Source organism: Bos grunniens, chromosome 2 (assembly GCF_055505025.1).
Source record: "Bos grunniens cultivar Pamir isolate PY7600 chromosome 2, Bosgru_T2T1.0, whole genome shotgun sequence".
In the NCBI taxonomy this organism is placed as follows: Eukaryota; Metazoa; Chordata; class Mammalia; order Artiodactyla; family Bovidae; genus Bos; species Bos grunniens.
The window spans coordinates 48,862,492-48,886,678 of NC_141166.1; the positions used below are offsets into that span (position 1 = coordinate 48,862,492).

The window sequence follows — 24,187 nt, forward strand, 5'->3', positions numbered from 1 at the left end:
CTTAGCACATCTTTACTAAATATAAAAACACTAAGTTCAGATTCAAACTGATTTAAAATTATACTGTAAGATGTGAAGATCTATTACAAGATATGACATATTTTTTTAAGCATTTGTGATCCCTGCCCACTCCTTTTCCTAGCACCTTTTATTTTGTTATCTTTGCTTTAGTAAATAGTCATTCAGGAAGATGGTTTGTACAAAAAGAATGAAAATAAAGGCATGAAGGAAAATGTATGCACTACCATTTCCTTGTCTCTCCCTCTGAGATTTTATGTATGCTCAGCTTCAAAAACCAGTTTAAAAATAAAAAAGATGAGGGCGGTTGCAATCTGCTCCATTTTATGCAGATTAGGTATGGCCCTCAGGCACCTGCCAAATTGTTAATATGGCCTTCTAGTTGGGTCTGATTAGTGTGAACCCAGATCTTTTTCTCCACTGAAATAGAAATGAATTTGCTGGGAATAAGCTAGCAGCAGAGTTGATGTTGTCACTCATAACCATGGTCAGGTTATACTTGGCCAGTTTCTCGGTGTAGATGAAGCAGACTGGCCTGGGCGTTTATGGTTTCCTTCACTTCCACTGGGTTTCTACTCCCTGGGAACTTTGTTTCTTTTGTGCTGTCATGACTTTGAAAAGTCATTTTCCTCTGCATTCCAAATGTGAAATATTATAGTCTTTTAAAAAATTATTATTTGGTAAAACACATCTGTAGCCCTTATATTTGCAAAAGCAAATGCCTTAGATTGTCTAGAATGGATGTTTGTTTAAGGATACTCACTCTGGGCAATTGAGTTTTGGGATTATTGCAACAGTTATTTTCAGTGCCTCAGGGTAAAAGATTAATTATCTTCCCAAAAGATAATAGAGACAGCAAATATGGAAATATCACACATCTCTCATGACTCTATTAGAGTAGATTTTAAGAAAATATTTTGATACTGATGATTGCATTTTTGTGGGAAAAGAATAAAAGGTTTGCAAGACCAAATAGGGGCTGGAAGTTCAGGAAGAAAAAAACTGGAGTCCTATCTCCAGATTTGGGTGCATGACGAGTTTTAAAAAATAGTCAACTTTGTCAGTTGTCTAAACCAAGCCCATATTGAAAATTGCTGGATATTTAATGTGAGCAATATTTCCTTTGAAGTTATTTTATAACAAATTATTTTTTGCCAGTGGAGGAGCAAGAAACATACTAAATGGTTGACATAGTCTACATTGTCATGAATAGACCAGAGAGATAAATGGCTGTGTTCCAAATACCGCAATAAGTTCTTCACATGGGTTTGCTTCACATGGGATGGTTTATGGATGAATAAGGGCTTTCCCAGGGGCTCAAAGGTAAAGAATCCACCTGCAATGCGGGAGCCTTAGGAGTTGCAGGTTCAATCCCTGAGTCAGGAAGATCCCCTGAAGCAGGGCTTGGTGATCCACTCCAGTATTATTGCCTGGAGAAGCCCATGGACAGAGGAGCCTGGCAGGCTACAGTCCATAGAATCACAAAAAGTCAGACACAACTGAAGCAACTTAGCATGCACACATGCATGGATGAATAAAAATTTTGTTTTTAAGGTCTCATTCTGGTTTATTGTAAGCATCATTACGTGTACCACTGAACCCAGTATTTTGAGTAATTAAGTGATTACCGTCAAGTAATTTAGTGGCAGGAACAAGAATTACAAAGTTCTTATTTCTAATTTCTTTATTTTACATGGAATAATGAAAATTGAATGCTAAAATTAATAGTCACATAGATGTGATTGGGGAAGAAATTTGCAATCATTTTTGGAGTCATAGTTCTTAGATATAATGATATGTCAGTAATATAGTAATATTGTGTGAGCTTTTTTTTTTTTTTTTTTTGAGGCTGTAGTGAGTGCCAGTCATCAGGTGAGGCATTCAAATAAATGAGATATATAATCACTGATTGATTGCAGCTAGTTCTGAAATGTTTCCAAGTGTGTAAAAATCACAAATTGATAAATGTCCATGGGTATTTTAACTTAAGTAAATTTAATGAACTATGAATGATATAGATAAGTGTTTTATCAGAACATAAAGTTATTCTTGTTGCTGATGCAAATTAATTTTAATGTAATATTGGATAACTTGGTTAACTGCCTTCCTCCAGTATAGCAGCCTAGCAATATCATGATAAACATGAAATAAATGTCCAGTTTATTGGTGAATCATTATAAAGTGAATATGACAATACACTGTTTTTCCTTTTTTTGGGATGAGGGGAGCGGATCTTAGTTCCCTGACCAGGGATCAGATCCATGCCCCCTGCATTGGGAACAAAGAGTCTTAACCACTGGAGTGTCAGGGAAGACCTGATAATATACTGCTGATCAAGTTAAAATGAACATAAAATAAAAATCTGGGCCTATACATGCTGTTTATCAGTGTAAAAGATTCAGTTCAGTTCAGTTCAGTCGCTCAGTCATGTCCGACTTTTGCGACCCTGTCGACTGCAGTATGACAGGCCTCCCTGTCCATCACCAACTCCCTGGGTTCACCCAAACTCATGTTCCTTGAGTCAGTGATGCCATCCAACCGTCTCATCCTCTGTCGTCCCCTTCTCCTCCTGCCCTCAATCTTTCCCAGCATCAGGGTCTTTTCACATGAGTCAGCTTTTTGCATCAGGTGGCCGAAGTATTGGAGTTTCAGCTTTAACATCAGTCCTTCCAGTGAACACCCAGGACTGATATCCTTTAGGATGGACTGGTTGGATCTCCTTGCAGTCCAAGGGTCTCTCAAGAGTCTTCTCTAACACCACAATTCGAAAGCATCAATTCTTTGGCACTCAGCTTTCTTTACAGTCCAACTCTCACATCCATACATGACTACTGAAAAAACCATAGGCAAGATTAGACATGAGGAAAATCAGTCTTGTAGTGAATATTTTTTATGTTCCTCCCATATATTATAGAATATGCATGTTAAAACAACAAAATAAGATAGATAAAAACTGAAATACGGTGATCTTTTTTTTTTCACATTTGACTTAGTGACCCATGTTTTTAAGATTTGTGACTTTCCTTCCTTTTAGAGATGGGAAGTTGATGGCGACCTGATATTAGAATTAAAATGAAACACCACTCAAGTTGTTTTGAGAATGATTGAATTAAAAATCCACTTGATATCCTAGTCCCTTGTTTCTGAGGGAACACAACAGAAATTTACAGTACTAACTCTCATATAATCCTTGTCTTCTCCTTGTCTTCCTTACCAGCTTTTATTTTTTAATGCCCTGAATAAAAATAAAACTATTTACCTTTTGTGGGTCTTGTATATCAATGATTCCTAGGAAATATCATAGTATTTATAATTAGATAATTTAGAAACTTCAGCACCTTGCTCTTAATTTTCAGAATAATACTTCCTGAATTAGATTTATTTACTTAGGTGGTTTATTTACTTATGCTAGGGGCTTAGTTCATGTACAAAACCATCTTTAAGAAGAGGAAATCACTTATTTGTGGAGGCATATCAGCATTATATTTCTTCTGTTTGTCCTATGGAGATGCGAAATTGATCTGAGCATGTCTTTTCTAATAATTGTGTTATTGTCTTTAATTCACATAAAAGAATCCCTGGGGAAAGCCACTCTTAGCTAATAATTTTAATGTAAAGGAAATTATGAAAACAAGTATATTTATTCAGGTAGTAGTCCATTAGGAGTCTGTAGGCAGCAGCTTTTGTTATTTTAGTAAGAAGTGCAGTTGGCAGAATGATAATCAGTTAAAAAAATCCTGATTGAGCCATGTTCCCTTTTTTGGTTGATATGAAAGCCATTGTTTTGCTCACCAACTGGCAGACCTTCAATTATCCTGAATTTAGAAGTTGTTTACTATACTTTGAAAGTTTAAAAATGAGCCCTCCCTGAGAAACAAAAAGCTGGGTGCTTGCCATTTTTTTAAAAAGAAAAGTAGAATTTTAATGAAAGAAAAATCAATCCACCAATTCAATGTTGAGTTTATTTTCACAGTTTTGAAGGCTTGCTGTGTCTTAAAAATGACAGTAATCAAAGCCACCATTATTAGGCCTCCAAAGTATTTGGGCAGTATTTTGATTTAGGGTGTCAGAGCTGCAAGGGGGAGACCATCAGTAAGTCTCTGGGAGTGGATGGATTCCTTGAGAAGATTTGGTTTGAGGGTTTCAACCCCTCAGGCCTTTCTCTGTGGCTTCAGTAGCTGTCTAGAATATCTTGTCTTCCTGGCTGTCCAGGGTGCTAAGAGTACGGGGGCTCAATTCTCTATGTGTTGGGGGTTAACAGAGAGCCAAGGGATGGAGTCTGGGTAGAAAACATCAATTAAACCTAACAGGTGAGCTAGTTCTGCCCATGGCATGGCACAGTGGCAGGCCCCTTCCCTTTACCCTTTCCCTCCCTCCTTCCCCGTTCCCTCCTTCCAGTCCCCTCTCTCCTTTCATCTCCTTCCTCCCTTCCCCTCCTTCCCTTCTCCATTAGTTCATGTACAAATACATCTTTAAGGAGAGGAAATTACTTAATTCTCCTGTCTCCCCCTTTCCTTCCTTCCTTCCCTCTCCTTCCTTCTCCCTTTCCATCTTTTCTTCCTCCCTGCACCCTGTTCCATCTTCCCTTTCCCTACCCCATTTAGCTTTCTTCCTTTTTCCTCCCCTCCTTCCCCATCCATTGTCCTTCCTTCCCTCCTCCTGCCTCCCTCTTCCTTCTCACTTCCTTCTGTCCTTCCCTCTCATATCTTTGTGCCTCTACCATCTGCCAGGAGCTGTGCTATTGTGGAGCTTGCAGTCCAGTGAGGAATAGAGACGATAAGTATTTACAGGTCCAGAGGGCCTCTGGGATGCTTTGCAGCAGAGGGTGCACGTGAAATACAGTTCCTGATATCTCTCAGATTTCGGCCACAACAAAGATCGAGGATGCCGCATGCCACAGATAACGCTCTGAGCAGCCAAATGAATAAATAAGTAATCTTTTTTTTTTTTTTAAAGATGGTAAGATGGAGGCTCAAGGAAATTAAGTGACTTGCCTCAGTCACCGAGAGGACAGTTTCCAAGCCCAGGCGCTGTTGACTATATCAGGTGACTTGCCATATTGGCCGGTGACATTTTAGGAGATTCACGTTTTTACTTAAGTAAAAACATTCTAAAAAAATGTAATGCTTACCTCTTTTATGGTAACTCACAATTCATGAATGCCAGCATATGTTTATACAGCACTTTATAATTTTCAGTGCCATTTAGCTCATGTTATTATAATTACCATTTTGTGAGTCAGGCAAGGGATTTTTCATTGGTGGTGATTTTATTCTGGTTTTGCTTTTAAATCCCCATTTTATAGAAGAATAAAAGAGGTGTCCAGAGAGGTTAAGTGAGTTGTTCATAGATGCAGAGCTACAGCCAACAAATGGCAGCTCAGGACCAGACCTGGATATCCTGATTCCCAGTTTGCCCTCTCTCAGAAAAGTGTCTTTCTTGTTTGTCATGCACACCCTGTATTTTAGGCATCCTCGTGCTTACAGGGCTGTAGTTGGGGTTGTATGAAACAGTTAAACTGGCACTGCCCTTGCCTTCTGGCAGCACATAATCAAAGTAAAGTAAAAAGTTTTTGGAGTTTATGCCTATACAGGAAACTGTTTTCTTCTGTTAATATTACCTCTTCATCCCAGGGGTGGGGGAGCCTGGTGGGCTGCCGTCTATGGGGTCGCACAGAGTTGGACATGACTGAAGTGACTTAGCAGCAGCAGCCCATGCCAAATCCTGCAAACTTAAGGAGAACTGTAACTTCATTACAAATGTACTCCTAACCCTATTTTCCTTCTCACACTCCAGCACTTTCTCCTTTCTTTTTAACATTTGCTGAAGTGAAGTGAAGTCGTTCAGTCGTGTCTGACTCTTTGCAACCCCATGGACTGTAGCCTACCAGGCTCCTCCCTCCATGGGATACTCCAGGCAAGAGTACTGCTGCTGCTGCTGTTAAGTCGCTTCAGTCATGTCCGACTCTGTGCGATCCCATAGACGGCAGCCCACCAGGCTCCCCCGTCCCTGGGATTCTCCAGGCAAGAATACTGGAGTGGGTTACCATTTCCTTCTCCAATGCATGAAAGTGAAAAGTGAAAGTGAAGTCGCTCAGTAGTGTCCGACTCTTCGCGACCCCATGGACTGCAGCCTACCAGGCTCCTCCGTCCATGGGATTTTCCAGGCAAGAGTACTGTAGTGGGGTGCCATTGCCTTCTCCAAGGCAAGAGTACTAGTGAGTTGGAAAAAAGGAATCTGTGAATCTCTTGGCCTCCTGCCCTTCTTTTGAGGAGGATCAGTAGCTTGATCTTTTCCATGCTCTAGCTTCTTATTTTTACCCGACACCTGGGCTGTGCTTCCCAAACATGGCTCATTCCCAGCGCTTACAAAGATCTACCCTGGAGCTTCTGTTCTGCAAGCCCGGGTAGGCTTGCTGCTACCACAGCTGCTCTCAGGATGACCTTGATCTTGAATGCTTTAGCTATTTGCTTAATATGACCACTCTCAATAGCACAATCTTTACTAAACTACAACTTTCTGGGAATGGGGAGGGAAAAAAAATCCATTTCTGGTCTTCCTCTACTCTTCAGATCATCTGTAACTGTTCAGCCCAGCTACCATGGGATAACCAGACTTCCTGTCAGGAGTAAATGCTAAATCTCTGCCATGGTTCAGTTGCCTGTTGATTCCTATGGCATTTTTCTGATGTGGTTGAATATTTAACGTGGCTCAAATAGAACATTTTCATGATTCATCAAGTATGTTGTGACTGTAGATCTACCTGCTATTCAATTCAAGAAACTGTTACCTACTGAGAGCACACCTCATACGTGCTAGGTCTTTGACTTCTTTGTTATAGCCATTAGAATGGTAGTGCCATATTTAAAAGTTCGGTGTGCCACTTTTATGTATGACATTTCCAAAAGATGGAAATCAAGGTACCGTCAGAACTTCTTTGAATATAAAATATCTGAAACCAGAAAGCCATGTACATTTTTAGATTTAACAGTAGAATATATGTGAAGATGTACTGAAAGTAAAAATTATTAAAATGTTCTTAAAGAACCCCCCAGGAATTTAAACCAAAGAAAAAACCTCCAAACTAGTTGCCATTTTGTAATCGTTAGAGCCATATTTGCTTCCATGTCTTGTAGTTTCTTAACAAATTACTGTGAAATCAGGTTAGTTGGAACATGAATAAATGTAGAACATAAATGAGTATACTTTTGCCTTCCTATTATGTGGCAACGTTTTCTTTGATAATCAATATGCCCTCATAATATTGCCCTTAAAATCAGATATTATGTAACTTTAAATTATAGGAAACAGAATATGCCTGAAGGACAATTCCGGAATATATAATTGGGAGCATACAGTCTATAGAATTTCCAAGGGTGTTGAGCTCAGTGACATGGTACCTGGAAAACTGGGTCCTCAGTAAAACTTGTTGCAACATTTGAGCTTCTATCAGAAAAGAATACATGTAATAAATTAAGATGGGGAGTATGTTCATAATGGTATTCTTAGATCTTCAGTGGATAGACTTCTTACCCCAGAGGATGCAGAAACACCAGCTAAACAAAATTTATGAATAGCATCTGCTAGAATATAGCCAAACATGTTTAAAAGAATATATACATTTTCCCCTGTGTCTTTGATTATTGAAGATACTTTAGGAGGACAAACACTAGGGAAAAATCTCTTTATGCAAATATATTTTTGAATAGAAAGGAGGAGAAGTTTGTTTGTGTTACCTGCCAAAATTAATCATTTGATTCTGAACTCTTTCAGATAATGATTAAACTGAGAACAATAATAAGAAAATATATACCAAATGAAATAATTGTATTCAGTGGCAGAAGCTCAGAACTGATCCCAAATAATTTCTCATAACGCTTTTCTTTCTCATTTGTCCTATTCCCCACGTAATAGTTTTAAATGGCATTCTTATGAAATAAATTACTAAACACCAACCATATTTTTTTCATATCCTGACCAATATTTTGGCTGTTTTTCAGAAGAATCGGAATTTTGAAAATTAAATAAAGGTTTCTAAAATACCAACTTCAGAAAGTTTTATTTAATTTGCGGAATAATTTTCTTCTCTCTGTTTTTTTTTTTTCATAGGGTCTTTATTAATTTAGTCTAGTTACTTAGTGCTTATATTAAATAATCTAATAAAAGTCAGGGTTATAGCATAACGTTTCCCAAATGTGAAGCAGCATCTATTACATGAGACAAAATCTTTATGCTGCAAAATGTAAAAACCATGTATAGAATTACAAGGCACGAAATGGTACTATATGTATTTTCTAAAGTAGAACATTTTTGTAATGTAAGGGGGTAGTCAGCTCAAGAAAAGATTGGCAGACAGCTCTGTATCACTGTCGTTTGTTCAGAAATATGAATTTGCTCTAAAAATTCATATTTCAGGTTTTCAATACTAATAATATTCCTGATCATTTCTCTTTATACAGATATGATTTAAGATTAAAGTGAATGTTCTAAAGAGTAAAAACCTACCTTGTTTGTTTTTGTCAATAATATTTGAATTGTTACAGGCAGAGCTTTCTCTGTGAGTATGTTTGTGTGTGTATGTATTTTTAGATGAACTCATTTAACCAGTGCAGCCTCAGTATTTATTCTCAATTGCCAAAATATTTATTTTTGTCCTATATTTTCTTTTGTATTGTTATAAATTCAGGATTAAGTGTATTGTAGGTTCCCAGACAAGTATGTTCTGAGATTTCATTAATTTGTGTAAGTTGTAATGGTACTTGAAAAATGTAAGAAATGCTGGAAGAATGCTATTTCATTTACCATTTACTTTTACCTCAATGCAAGACATCTGAAATATGGATAGTCTTTAAAATCAAAGCTGAAAGTGTAGGAGAGTTTCACTAAGTTTTACTGGGGTACTGCTAAGCTATGTATTCAAAAGGAAAATGTGTGCATTTCAAAAACCATTTTTGTTTTGCCTTTTTTTCTCCTTCCTCATTGAAAAGTCATTCTTACCACAGGTTTAACAATAATAACTACAATTTATGCCTTTATGCTGCTACAATTTGATGATATACCACAGTCAGGCCACAGGTTAGAAACACAGGCTGAGTTATTATATGCTGCTGGGTAGTGATTTCCTGTGAACTGATTTATGGATAAATAATTCTATGTTCTTATTATATAGGATAGACAGTTTTTAATTTCTTTAACAAAGCTTAGCTGAACAACAGAAAATTACATGCTATAGCACAGGGACACAACCACTCTGAGGAGGATAAACAGATGCAGTCAATGTCATGAGTTCTCCTATTTTTAAAAGGGGCTTCATCAGCATTTGGTGTATTGTGGAAAGAATACTGCCAACCAGAAGCCCCAGGGCTTAGTTACTCTGAGGCTGGGATTTTGTATTGATACTCTTTTGCTGAGATCTTTTCAAGGAGTTATGAAATATGTAAACCTTAGCCTTTAGATATTAAAGCTAATGTTTCATTTTTTTCCCAGGCTGAATTTTCATTTTGTTTGAAAATTAATGGTAAAATGTACCTGGAATAAAAGAAAATTATTCATCAAGCTGTTCTATAAGAATACAGCTGATATCTTGCTGGGTTTCTCTATCTGTCTCACCGATTGATTTGTAGGCTTTATTCTTCAATACACCAATATATATCTGTTTTATCAGCATCTATCTCTGTGCCACTGCAAACTGTGAGAATTATTCTCTTATACTTTATAGGCGATCTGCTGCAGGTGTTCATGAAATAAACATTTCTTATATTTGAGGTACAGGGGGTAAAACTGTCATTTTGGTTTATTTTAAGAATGGTTTCACTTAGGTATGTGTTTAGCAATAATAAGCTACTCTACTCAACTGTGAGCTCCATAATTACAGGGATAATGTGTATTGGGTTATGTTTTCATCTTAGTGACTTATGCTGGAGACACAAAAGAAAAATTTGTTAAATGAACGAATAACTAGTGCTTAACATAAACCCTTTTGATGTTTTATTGATTATATTGTATTATCCTCAGAAGTGATCAACTTTCTAAAAACTTGAGTCAAATATTGATTAACTCTAATGTGTATTATCTCCACGCTTGTTTTCACATAGTTAAATAATACTAGTGATATGAATTATGCATTTACTGAGAAGAGTATTTGGTGTCTTTAAGACAGGTTATAAACTGAGAAAAATAACAAATACAAATGAACACAAGCAAGTATTGATATTTCTTTTGTGATATATTCACTCTTTGGCAGAAACACTGCATTGAGAGAGTAAAAAACTGGTTTCCATGATTGCATGTTTTTAATTTTAGACAAAAATCGCTTCCATTCGCAACCTAATTTTATGTCACTAATGGGAAATTTACCTGCAATTGTATTTTGTTATTTGGTCTAAAGGCGTCATATGAAGAATGGATTGGTCCTTTGCATTTTAGTGAAAGATTTGTCTAGATATAAACAATTTTATTTATATTATGCTCAAGTCAATCATGTTAACATCTGTATGAATTTCAGCCCCCAAATAAAGGCCCATAATTTGCAACTCAAAGACCTTGAAACTGCATCTGTAATAGTCCTCAGCACCAGGCATTTTGTAAATGTGTGCAGATGATAAATTCTTTGGAAATAGGAAAGATGATGTGGGAAATAGTGGTTATGTCTGAAATGGCACTGTTGAGGGAGATGATTTTTTTTCTCAGAGAAGCTGGCTTTTTAGGCCCTGACACCTGTTTGCTTATTGGTCTCATGTGTTCCTTTTTTAACATTAAATGTCAAGACCTTGCCCCATGTGTAACTGTGTGGTGGGGCACAGCATACACGGGCAGAGCTGAATGGGAAGGGAATTCGTCCAGTAGGTAGAAAACTTGTCAGGTGAAGCCTGGAGCGTAGTCCTGGCCATCATCTACTGATGCCTTGAAAACTCACTCTTTTCTGTTCTTCACCTCATTTTCAGGTGTCACACTGACCCCGTGCTCTCCTCTGAGGATGAACTCTAATGGTTTGGGGGAAAAAAAACAAAACAAAACACTTTGTATACTGTAAAGTACTATAAAGGGATATTGTGATAAAATAAGCTCCTTCTGAGATACACAAACCAACCATGAGTATTTACTGTGCAGATACATAGAGAAAGGAGTTGCTTCCGGCTGGGTTGACCAGAGTTGGAATTATTCTTGGTACATAATTTGAAGAATGCATACAATTTCCAGAAGTGAAGGCATGGGATGAGTACTCCAGACAAAGTGAGAGTGTGATATATATTCAGAAAAGAATTGGGAATTGCCATTTATTGAGCATGTACTGTGTGCCTGGCTGGGTGTGTATGTCTGTCGTGGCTGTGTGTGTGTGTGTGTGTGTGTGCGTGCTCAGTCGCTCGGTTGTGTCCAGCTCTCTGTAGCCCCACGGACTGTAGCCTGCCAGGCTCCCCTGCCCATGGAATTTTCCAGGCAAGAATACTGGAATGGAGTGCTATTTCTTACCCCAGGGGATCTTCCCCACCCAGCGATCGAACTTGCATTGGCAGGCAGATTCTTTACCACTAGCGCCACCTGGATGTGTCTGCTGCTGCTACTGCTGCTAAGGCACTTCAGTAGTGTCCAACTCTGTGCGACCCCAGAGACGGCAGCCCACCAGGCTTCCCCGTCCCTGGGATTCGCCAGGCAAGAACACTGGAGTGGGTTGCCATTTCCTTCTCCAATGCATCAAAGGGAAAAGTGAAAGTGAAGTCACTCAGTCGTGTCCGACTCTAGCGACCCCATGGACTGCAGCCTGCCAGGCTCCGTCCATGGGATTTTCCAGGCGAAAGTATTGGAGTGGGGTGCCATTGGATGTGTCTAGTACTATCTAATCATCATGGCTGCTGCTGCTGCTGCTAAGTCACTTCAGTCGTGTCCGACTCTGTGCGACCCCATAGACGGCAGCCCCCCAGGCTCCCCCGTCCCTGGGATTCTCCAGGCAAGAACACTGGAGTGGGTTGCCATTTCCTTCTCCAGCGCATGAAAGGAAAAGTGAAAGTGAAGTCACTCAGTCATGTCTGACTCTTAGTGTAGTTTTTTGGTCTGGAGCTTTAAAACCTATTCATGGAGTATAAGCATTAGAAAGAATTTTGTATACTTACGCTGTTTATATTGAGATTTCTCCAACACTGTGAGTCAGATATCCCCTGTGGGTACATACCCTCTCTTCTTTCTTGGTCCTCCTTCACTGTACTGAAGCATTTCTTGGGGGTCTGTATCTCTCCTTAGAGGGAGTCAGGAAAAGGCTGTTATGATATAATTAGATTCACCTATCTGGATTATTTCAGCCCTTTTTTCCCCCCACAGAATACTTCCTTCTTTTAGTCCATCTGAATTCTAGTCTAGGTTTTTTTTTTTTTTTAAATTATTGGAGTATAGTTGATTTACACTGGGGTTAGTTTGAGGTGTACAGCAAAGCAAGTCAATTATACAAATCCCTCTACCCAGTATAGCTTCATTGTCCTGAAGTTTTGCTTTGATGGTGTTACATCTATACCCAAGAGCTTTCAAAGATCTACCTTATTCTCGTGTTTACTAGGCACTTACTCTGTGCCATCCGACGGCCACATTCTCATTCTCATTTTAAGCCTGGTGGCAACCCTAAAGAGCAGGCATTATTACTGTCCCCATCTTACAGACAGTGGAAACTGAGTCTTGAAGAGACTAACTGAACAACTTGCCCAAAGGCTCACAGCTGACAAGCAGAGGGGACTGGGCATGGACTCACCTCTGACCCCAGGCCTTGCTTATGACCTCTGACCCATACAGTGTGCTACTGAGTTGGGCATCCAGGCCTTCCAGAGTTGGAACCAAGCTCTTTCCAGTCTTCTCTTCTGATGTGCTTCACACTTGAACCTGTGTGGCTTGTAGGCTACTAAGATGAATTAGCACAGGGTATTTGAAGTGAATCTCTGATTTCCTAGTGAAGTTACTCAAGGTAACCCAGCCCTCATGAAAGGAGCTGAAAATAGATATCTGGGGTGAAGTTCTGATGGTGAAATTAAAGAGGTTCACTTTCAGTACATTTGATGGTACAAAAAAATGAGACACTGAGAGGTAAAGGGTTGTTGTACTGATTTTGTTAGTTTTAAAGTAGGAGAGATCTGAACCTACTTGTGGGTAAAAGGAAGGCGACACTGCAGAGCAAGGCTGTAAGAAATGAATAAACAGGGGGGAGGGGCAAGGGAACAGGGATAAAAAGAGGGATACAATTGATGCATGCTTTTCCTTTGTGATTTAAAATAATGAGGGCCTTTTGTAGGCACTTGACTGAATTAAAGATTAAATGATATTAAAGTCATCCTTGAGTAAATATTTTTGAAGTTAATTATATTTGCCTTTTAGGGAGCATTACATGCATGATAAGACACTTCAGTTTGTCTCTGACTCTGTGCGACCCTATGGACTGTAGCCTGCCAGACTCCTCTATCCATGGGATTCTTGTCCATGGCAAGAATACTGGAGTGGGTCGCCATTACCTCCTCCAGGGCATCTTTCCAACCCAGAGATTGAACCTGTGTCTCTTATATCTACTGCATTGCAGGCCAATTCTTTACCACTAGCTCTACCTGGGAAACCCTAGGAAGCATAAATGTGTCAAGATAATTACTGTAAATTGTTGGAATTAACGATATCCAGGCTCTGTACTGGCACTTCTCTGGTGGTTCAGATGGTAAAAAATCCACCTGCCAATGCAGGAGACATGGGTTTGATCTGTGGGTCAGGAAGATTCCCTGGAGAAGGGAATGGCAACCCACTCTAGTATTTGTGCCTGGAGAATTCCATGGACAGAGGAGCCTGGCAGGCTACAGCCCATGGGGTCATAATGAGTTTGACATAACTGAGCAACTAACACATACAACAAAGCTCTGTACTAAGGGCTCTATATTCAGTCTCACAATATTTATGTGAGGTCAGTATTTTTATTGTTGCATTTTACAGATGAGATGATTGAGGTACGGGGAAATGATGGAACTTGCTGTGGTTACATGGTTAGTAGGTAGAGGAGCCAGAATATGAGCAGCAGCCATTTGACTTGGAAGCTGGAGTTCTTTGTCATTATGGTGTCTGCTTCCCAATTTGATTTCCTCAGGCAAGGGGGGTGGGAGGCATGTTCAAGTGGGAGGGGACATGGGTAAACCTATGGCTGATTGATATTGATGTTTGGTAGAAACCAACACAGTACTATAAAGCAGTTATCCTTCAATTAAAAGTTAATTAAAGAAAAAGAAAACCAATTCAATTTTCTCAATTAACACTTGATACCAGCCCAAGTAATATTTCTATTTGTTTTATACCAAGGAAGGAGGACTGTATCTCAGGAAGGTATTTCCAAGAAGGTTAATACTTTAGACAAGACCTCGTTTGGAGGAAAGGCTTGTTAAGAAGAGTTGCTCCAAGTCCCTGCCAGGCTGGAAGAGAGCAGCTTCTGGACATGGCGGTCCTGGCACTTCTCGCACCTGCAAACTCTGGCAGGTAGTTAAGCAAAGAGCATGACTTCTAGGTGCAGGTTAGTCAATACGGTGTGAAAAAGAAAAAGCACACACCACTTCCCATTGCCTGAAAATAGCGTGTGTCAACAGCTCTCTTCCAAGATGTAGAAACCAACCTGTAGCAGCTGCTCTCTGTGCAGGCATTAAGTGGTGAAGACACCTGTATGGGTCTAATTCCAGCCCAAACAAGTCTCCTTCCGGCTCATCAAGGTAGGGAGAGAATTCATCTAAATGGAGATGAATAATTTCAATAGAGTGATTGTCTATCATTTCTGGTAGAGATTCCTCCCCCTCTACTTTTGTAAAAATTGAGGTATAATTAAACACAATAAAATACAGGCATATTAGGTGTTTGGTTACATGGATTTTAACAATTTTTATACCCATGCAACCACCAGCCGAAACTAGAAATCCCTTTTATGTCCCTTTCCAGTCATGACTCTGCTCTCTTGAGGTCAGCACATTCTGACCTCTCTTCTCATAGATAAGTCTTGCTTGTTCTTGTATTTTATATAAATGAGAGCATTAGGAGATATTCTGTTGTGTCTGGCTGCATTGTGGTATAAACTTGCAGCAGAACACTCCACAACAATAAAAAGAAATGAACAACAGCACACAATAGCATGCATGAATCACCTCTAGAGGTGTGTGTTAAAGTTTACAGAATTTGATGGCTTCATGTTACCTTTGTATTCTTAGCAACCAAATGACCCACACAGTTGTCTTCTACTTGTTTAGGAGTTGCTGGCTTTGTTTTTTCTCCCTCTAATCTCTTATAATAGAATACCACTTTTAGGAGATGGTCAGGTTATACTCAGGCTTCCCAGGTGGTGTTAGTGGTAAAGAACCCACCGGCCAGTGCGGGAAATACGCAAGAGAGTGGGTTCAATCCCTGGCTCAGGAAGATTCCCTGGAGGAGGGCTCAGCAACCACTTCAGTATTCTTGCCTGGAGAATCCCATGGACAGAGGAACCTGGCGGGCTCCAGTCCTTAGGGTTGCAAAGAGTCAGACACAACTGAAGCGACTTAGCATGCACACACAGGTTATACTCAACTTATGGGCTATCACGATAATGGATTTTTAAAGGGAATTTAAAACTGTGGAGTGGTTTTTTTTTTTTTTTAAGGAAATATGTTAGACATGTCCCATTGTATCTTTTTAGTACTTTCAAAAGTCAGAAGCAGTAAAGGAAGCAAGGAAGCAGACCTGGCGTCTGTGGATGGCTGTCCAGTGGGTGCTGGATGTTCATTTCATGACTACTCCATGCTGTGTGCTGTGCACTTTTCATTGTCATGAGAGAGAATGTTAGGAAAACTATCCCCACAAGAAAACAGCTTTTCTTGGCAAGTGAAATATGACTTAAGGAGCCAGAACTGGAGACATACGGTACTATGAATGAGAGCTGTGTTACTTTATTGGATCTGAGTCCAGGCACTATTTATACTGCAGCATATTCAGCACCAGATTGTTAAATCTTAATACTGAAACAGTGCATCATTTTAATATTTTTGTTCTGTTTATTCCCTGTTTTCAAGCATTATGTCAAGCATTGCGCATTCATTGATTTCATCTTGGACAGGACGTGCCCTGACCAGAAAGTTCATTTCCTATGATTGGAATTTTGCCCCATAGCTATAAAGCAGCATCTTGTGAAGCTTTTAAAGGTTTAGTTGGGTATACAGGTGTTATCTCTCTTTGATGATAAAATATATTTTTTGAAAGAACAATGTAGCTGGAACTCACCTGTGTTGCCAATAATAAAAATAAAAATGCTGTTCCTCGTCTATCACTGAAGCATGGCTGTGTGGGATGTGTGGCAGTTTTTGACATCTAGGGGACCTTTGGATTTTTTTGTAGCATACAAATAAAATGTTTGTTCCTCTGTGTTGTTTGTGAAATGGGTTTCTCTTTATATTTTGTTATCAGTGTATGGGTGCCCTGTGCTCCAGATAAGGTCCATCTGGTGAATAGCCTAGCATTTTCATCATGCCTTGCTGAAGCTGTCCTGTGAATCTGTCCACGTCTGACCAGGATTTTTATTCTCTCCATTGTCACGAGTGTTTACCATATGTAGCACAGGGGAAGGGTACCACTGTCACTGTAAAAAAGGCTGAGGAACTATCAAAGGGGTAAAAAAAGGAAGTTGAAGGCATCTCTGCTGTTTCTGATCTGTGGTCAGTCATTGTGCTATGGAACACAAGCCCTCCGCCTGGTGAAACGTGAATTTAGAAGTGAATTCTCATTGCTTCTTCAGCTCCAAATGCTATTCACACTGGGGTTCGCACCACAACCAGGATGTGACTGTGTGTGTGCTGAGCCCACACACAGGAATTTTCTTGTACAATTCAAAACTGAATCTTATATTTACTTAAGACTTGCTTTTTTTTTTTTTTTTTTTGTCTATGAAATCAGCAGTTCGGTATATTTAGCATCAGTCTTAAGTTAGACTGTGAAATAAGACTTTGGGGGAAGGAAGTGTCCGTATGGTTTTCTAAGTAATTTAAGAAACAGGAAAACATAAAAAAAACTGATTGTCCATGATTAAACCTCATCCTTTCATTCTCATCTTCCTGTATAGTTAACTCAATTGTCAGCCAGAGAGAAATAGGCTATTGCACGGGGTTGTCAAATATCTGAGTGGGCCTTGAATGTTGGCTATTGGATGACCTGCTTAACATTGAACAAACAATGGGAGGGTTTAATAAATAGCAGCTATGTGTTTATTATGTTTTTCTTCCCTGTGCAGGAATAATCAAGCTGGGGAGGTGGAACCCTCTCCCCCTCAGTTACGTGACAGATGCACCTGACGCGACAGTGGCCGACATGCTGCAAGATGTCTATCACGTCGTGACGTTGAAAATCCAATTACAAAGGTGGGTGTCTCTGAACATCTACCCTTCCTTACTCTTGGAGCTGCTCCGTCGATCATAGACTCGCTGCAGAGATCAGCTCATCCTGCCTTTGTTAATTTCTTGACATTGGATGAAATGAAAAGAGAAAAAAAAAGAAGAGGAGGGGAAGGGGGCCCTTCACCAGGCATCTTTATAGTCCACATTCCAACTGTTTTATGTTTTGTTTTCAGAAGCAGTGAAGTGGTAACTTAGGGGGAGCTTGATAAATCATTAAAAATCTGCAGCCCATAAAGGGGCACTTTCCAAAGCCCCTAATTTAATGAGTCCTCTGGTTAAATGCTTAGTACATAATACTTGAAGAATCAACACCTCTGCTGTTTCAGGCTTGTGTTTGAGGGGTGGGTTGGGTGCCTGAGTAGCCTGCTTACCCAGAGGGCGCTGGCACTGGACTTTGCTTTCCTCTTTGGTAGCCTGCAGAAGTTCTGGGAATGGTTCCTTTTTTTCAGATACAGCACTCAAGACAAAGCATACCGTTAAAGAATCTAGAGGTTCTCTGCCATACCTTGTGCTGTAAAGTGCCTGCAAGTTATATCCCTTATATTGTCCTTTCCTCTATAGGTTTTGAATTTACCCCCTTTCAGAGAATTTGCACTTTAATAGGGACCTACCATTCCTGTCCTTGTCTAGGAATACTTTAATGTCTTTAGTTATTTTTTGGTTAGGTAAGTAACATCTCTAGATTGTTCTGTGAGGGTTAAGGGTGAAAGTGAAAGTAGGCCTTCAAATCTGATGAAGCTTCTGTTACATTTAACCTTAGGAATGGCCAATAATTAAATTTAAGTTGCAGAAGTTTGTAATCACACTGCCATGCCATTTCTATCAGCAGGTTGGAAAAATCATATTTTTAAAAATTGGCATTTCTTTATCTGCAAAATGACTGTTTTTCTCAGGCTAGTGTGATGGGCAACTGATAGAGGCCACGATGGGCTCTGCTGAGGCCCTAGAAAAGCAGTTTTACTCCCTTTCCCTCATTTCGAGCCCAGGTTCGACCCTGTTCTTTGACTATGCTTTACAGGACGGGGGGTGACTGCTGTACTCTACACTATTAGGGTTTGCATGTCATTCATTCTTCCTCTGTTTTCCAGTTGTTCAAAGTTGGAAGACTTGCCTGCAGAGCAGTGGAACCATGCCACGGTCCGCAATGCCTTAAAGGAATTGCTTAAAGAGATGAACCAGAGCACATTAGCCAAAGAATGCCCTCTCTCCCAGGTCAGTGTCTTCAGAACAAACGAAGCAGCCATGGGTGTGCTGTCTAGCAGGAGGGGCACTCCCGCTCAGACAGTTGTCTTTATATTCACACTACATCGTGTTGTTCAGTTGCCCAGCTGTGTCCGACTCTTTGTGATCCCATGGACTACAGCATGCCAGGCCTCCCTGTCCCTCTCCATCTCCCAGAGTTTGTCCAAGTTCATGTTCATTGCATCGGTGGTGCTGTCCAGCCTTCTCATCCTCTGATGCCCTCTTTTCCTTCTGCCCTCAGTCTTTCCCAGCATCAGGAACTTTTGCAATGAGTCCCTGGTGGCTCAGCTGGTAAAGAATCCACCTGCAATGCAGGAGACCCCAGTTTGATTTCTGGGTCAGGAAGTTCCCCTTGAGAAAGGATGGGCTATCCATTCCAGTATTCTTGGGCTTCCCTGGTGGCTCAGACAGTAAAAAAATCTGCCTGCAATGCAGGAGACCTGGGTTTGATCCTTGGGTTGGGAAGATCCCCTAGAGGATGACACTACATCATAGGTGGGCAAAACTATGGAGATTGTGGTGAATTTTGTTGTAGAGGAGAACTTATCACTTACTAGAGCTCCGATGTAGTAGGAGTCACATTAAAACATTTTACACTCATTCTTTAACTTCTCATACATGTCATAGGAGGTGTGTATCAATATTTCTATTTTATGGATCAAGAAAACAAGGCTCAGAGGCACTTTACCTGCATAAGCTTACTCAGCTGGTTAATTGCAACTCCAGTTGAGACCTCCCTTGCCAAAGTTCAGACTCCAGATTGCATTTCTTGGTCAATGAAATGGGTCAACCATGCCAAATACATCTTAATTTGTTTATGTTTGTTTATTGAGCCTTTTCTAGGTCTAGCAGAGAGAGATGATCTTTGCATCATCTATGTTCTATAGAGATTTTGTGGTGAGTTCAGCATGTAAAAATGCACTGTGAGAAAAAGTGGTACTCTTTCTTTAATGAACTGATCATAAGCTATAACAAGTCACAAAAGTAAGAGATCGAGAGGATGAAAGGGACGAATGCAGAGGAAGAGCTTCTGTTTCTGTTTGTGTTCATGGGTGAGGGCACCACTTTTTCTAATAAGATGTTTTAGTGGCTATAAGGAGTGGCTTAGAACAGCTGTGAAGTGAACTCAGGTTGACATTATTTAAAGCTATGAATGGAAATCCATTTTCTGGTGTGAGTTGCTACACTTGATTTAAGACAGTAGGCTGACTGCATGTCTGTTGAGTTCAAGGGATGATAACAAGAACTATGGAAACTTGATAAGTCCTGAGCTATGTTCTAGGATAACAGTCTTTGGGGGAAGTAGGAAGCCTAGTGGTTAAGAGTCATCATTGAGAATCAATCAGATCTGGGTTCATGTCTTGGCTTACAAGCCTCTGTGACCTTATCTATTTCTTTGTAAGTAAAACCAGGAGAGTAATAGCTCTGAGTCATATAATGAGGAGTAATGAGATAAATCACATAAATTCTTGGCCTAGTACTGGCATACAATGATACTCCATAAATAGTACCAGCTGTTATTATTGAGACATGATATTGTTGGTGTGAACGGAATATTTTTTATATGTGTCTTGGAGAGTGTTTTGGAATAGATCCTCTGAGACAAAGCCTGCTATTAATATCTTTGATTCCAAAAAAATCAAGACAGTGTGCACCTGAGTGACTAGTAGATGGAAAGGGACACTAGTGTTTCTTGACCATCAGTCATGTCCCTGCTTCTGTGCTCACAGCTTTCGTAGGCCATTTCAGTACCTCCCTGTTGGTATGTTTTGTCTAACTTTTTGTGACCTTTTGGAGTCACACCAGGCTCCTCTGTCTATGGGATTTTTCAGCCAACAATACTGGAGTGGGTTGCTATTTCCTCCTCCAGAGGATGTACATAGGATTAAAGCTTGTTGCTAGAATTTTTATTTATTCCAATGTGATTACTTATGAAGTTCTAAAATATATATATTTTGAATTATTCTGATCACATATAGGGACTGGATAAAGAACAATTTAGAGAAACAATTCAGTCATTTGTCTTAAATTTTACAGTTAGTCACAGTTAATTTTCTCTTGGATTTACTTAAAAGTCAAATTGGGCTTTGCCTGGAAGTAGACAAGCTCCTAACTTAATATCACCAATTCGGAATTTTATCCAGGGTTTTTGAGGCCTGCAGAAATTTGGTCAGTATTGATCAGTTGTGATTATTTGGTTTGGTTATAGCTGTAAGATGTGACTAGAGATACAGCCTGCATGGAAGGAACCCACATGAGGAGCTGAGAGCCCTGAGCTCTACTCTCTCTCTCTCTCTCTCTTTTTTTCCCTGGCTGAGCCATGTGGCTTGTGGGATTGAACCTGGGCCCTGGGAAGTGAAAGGACCATGTCCTACCTATTGGACAACAGGGAATTCTTGAATCTCGGTTCTTTTGTGATCTGGGACAAGCCTGTCCACTCTCAGAGCCTCATTAAACTCGTCTGTAAACTGGGCATGATTGTGTCCACATATGTCATGTAATTCGCAGGGTTGTCTTGAGCTTCGAATGAGAACATCTTTACCCTTGCTGTAAAAATGCTTTTGCTCCCCCATTCTCTCTTTGCATTGCTTGCCCACCGAGTTGCCCAACCTCAAAAGTTTCTTTTCTGTCACTCTCATAGTAGATACTATGGGTTCTACCACCTCCATATTAAAATCTTCCTCCTTTATGGCATTGCCTTGTTTAGATTTTCATCACCTCTCTTGTGAAATATTTTAAGTCATCCTGCGTCATAATCTTTCTTCTGGCACCTGCTTCTCCAACACTAACATTGTATCATTTCCTTGTCTATAAGCCTCCAGCGGCTCCCCCTGCTCATCCTATAGGAAGAACAGACTGAATACCCTGTGTATACCGTGAAGATGACAGATACTAGCCTGATTTCTATCAGTCACCTTCCTCCCTCTACCTACATCTACTCAGTGCTCCAAGTGTATGCAATTGAAACATTTAACATTGCTCAGACTTCACCAAAATACTCCCAAGGATGGAAACAACCTAAGTACTACCCTTGGCATTTCCTCTACTCCATGCACCTATGTTTTTGATATTTTTAAAATTGCCGTAGAAACCTCTTTGCCTGTTCAATCACTAGCCTCCCCTGTCTACATGAGACTAGTCCTCAAGGGAGATGTGCCATGTTCACCTCTGGCTTCGGTGCACAACGCCCCCCTGTGCACAACGCCGGGGACCTTGGAGTTCTTCGGTGTGGCACTACTTGGCTTGTGCTGTGTGATTTCTCTTGGCTAGCACGCCCTACTCTCTTCTGCTTGATGAAATCTTTCAAATATCAGCTGGGAAGTCACTTCTGGTGAAGAACCCTGACCTTCTGATTAAAGTAGTTGCTTCTGCTTTTAGTAACCTTTTGGACACACCCCTGTCAGAGCACTTATCACAACCTGCTGTCAGTGTTATCTGCCAGTTCTCATCACTTAATGGACTGCCTCACAATAGCAGAAGCCATCTCTTATCTTTTATCTCAGTGTTCTCAGCATTCGGCACAAAGTGTATCTTGCATGTAGTTGTTACTGTAAGGCAGGAGTTTTAAACTTTGGCCCAACTAAGCTTTTGGGTTGGATACTCTTTGTGATTGGGGAATGAGCTGTGATTCTGTGTATTATAGGATGTTTAGCAGCATCCTTGACCTCTACCTACTAGATGCCAGTAGCATTCCCCACCCCACCCAGTGCCAGCCAAAATGTCTTGACATTGCCAAATGTCCTTTGAAGGGAGGAAAATGATTCTTGGTTGAGAGCCACTGCTCTAAGGTCTTTAATTAATTTAATAATTAAAATGTTTTAGAAAGTTTTATAAAATATAAAGTTTTATTATTTTTACAGTGTTCTTGGCAGCTCTAAAATATTTTGAATGAGAAACAATGAATATAGTACTTTGGTGGTTGATGCCCCCAGAACATTTTCAATCAAATGGGGGCTCTTTTCTATTGCTTACATATGGGGGATATTTGATTCAGGCTTCTGGTATGTTGTGTGATTTTGGAAAACATCACTGGAGTACTCCTTCTCAGCCAGCAAGGGCACATAATATACCTGTCTGCATTAATCCTATGCCTGTTACTCTGAAACATTCTGGATTATTCACTTAAATTGCATAGCTGGGTTGGATTTCAGTGTGGAGATAAGCTCACTCATTTTGTTGGTGGTTACCATAGAATAGGTGAATATATTTTTATTCAACCTGTATAGTGTGAAAAAGAATGAATTTTTGTTTATAGAAGGTGAAACAGTAATTTAAAAATGTATTTTACCAGCTGGAGTGGAGTCTTAGTTGAGTCAGGTACTTTACGAAGGATTGGGGGTATAGTGGTGAAGATGAAAGAATCGAAGCTTTCAGCCTAGGAAGAAGAGAGTGGAGCACCCAATAGTATTTCACAGGAGAATGGTAGATTATTGGGCTATTTAAAATATTCTCAGTTCATGAGTAAAAGACTGGTTTTGAAATATTCTCCCTTATTACCCCCACGTCAATCCATTTTAAGTATTTCCTCACTTAAGTTTGGCAGTTGCATAAAAGAATAATTCAGTGGCTAGTATATGTTTTCTTGAATATCCCAGTGGTCTATATTTCAAAAGAGCAGGCTTGAGGGCAGAAGGAAAGAGTGGAAAAGTCCATAAAAGGGCAACAATTGCAGGCTGAGGAATATATATTTAAAGACAGGGAAGTCGTGATTTAGCTGTTCTCTGTCTAGCCAGATGCTTAGAAAGTATAGGTTATGTTTGTGTGTCTGTGTATTTATTTTTGATTTCACCTTTCAAAATATGTTTAAGTGCTGACAGCTTCTTCCTTTTCCTCTGATGTCCTCCTGAGTCACCACTTCCAGCCTCTTCCATCAGCCCCATTGTCTGTCCCAAGCATCCTAATTTACTGTACCTTAGGCCTGCTGCTGCTGCTGCTAAGTCACTTCAGTCCTGTCTGACTCTGTGCGACCCCATAGACGGAAGCCCACCAGGCTCCCCCGTCCCCAGGATTCTCCAGGCAAGAACACTGGGGTGGGTTGCCATTTCCTTCTCCAATGCATGAAAGTGAAAAGTGAAAGTGAAGTCGTGTCCGACTCCTAGCGACCCCATGGACTGCAGCCTACCAGGCTCCTCCATCCATGGGATTTTCCAGGCAAGAGTACTGGAGTGGGGTGCCATTGCCTTCTCCAACCTTAGGCCTAGGTCTCCCTTATTAAATGGTCTCTAACTATTCCAATTTGAAAACATTATGAACATGTCTTTCTGTGGCTTACTAATTTTTTATTCAAGGAAAAGTTAAAAGACAAAACCCCAGAACCTTAGGGTTTTAATCCATTAAAATAAAAAGATCTAGCAGTACCCACCTTAACTATCTCATAGGTTATTAAGATGATCAAATGGAAGGACAGTTTGCAAATGTCCCCTCCTCCCTTCCTAACGTTATCTCTGCAACACTACACATGCTTAAAACTTTTTTCGTGTATGTGGTAAAAATACATAATATGAAGTTTATCATTTTAA

At 40.0% G+C, this 24,187-nt stretch overlaps 1 protein-coding gene across 2 annotated transcripts in view; it reads left to right on the plus strand.

Annotated features, from left to right (window-relative positions):
* The window catches only part of SATB2 (SATB homeobox 2), a 200,436-nt gene that overhangs the window by 65,421 nt on the left and 110,828 nt on the right, over nt 1-24,187 (plus strand). For both annotated transcript variants that reach the window (XM_086366667.1, XM_086366674.1), the window contains exons 4-5: nt 17,264-17,390; nt 18,515-18,638. In XM_086366667.1, the coding sequence (XP_086222793.1) occupies nt 17,264-17,390; nt 18,515-18,638 (251 nt within the window). The remainder of the gene's footprint in view (nt 1-17,263; nt 17,391-18,514; nt 18,639-24,187) is intronic.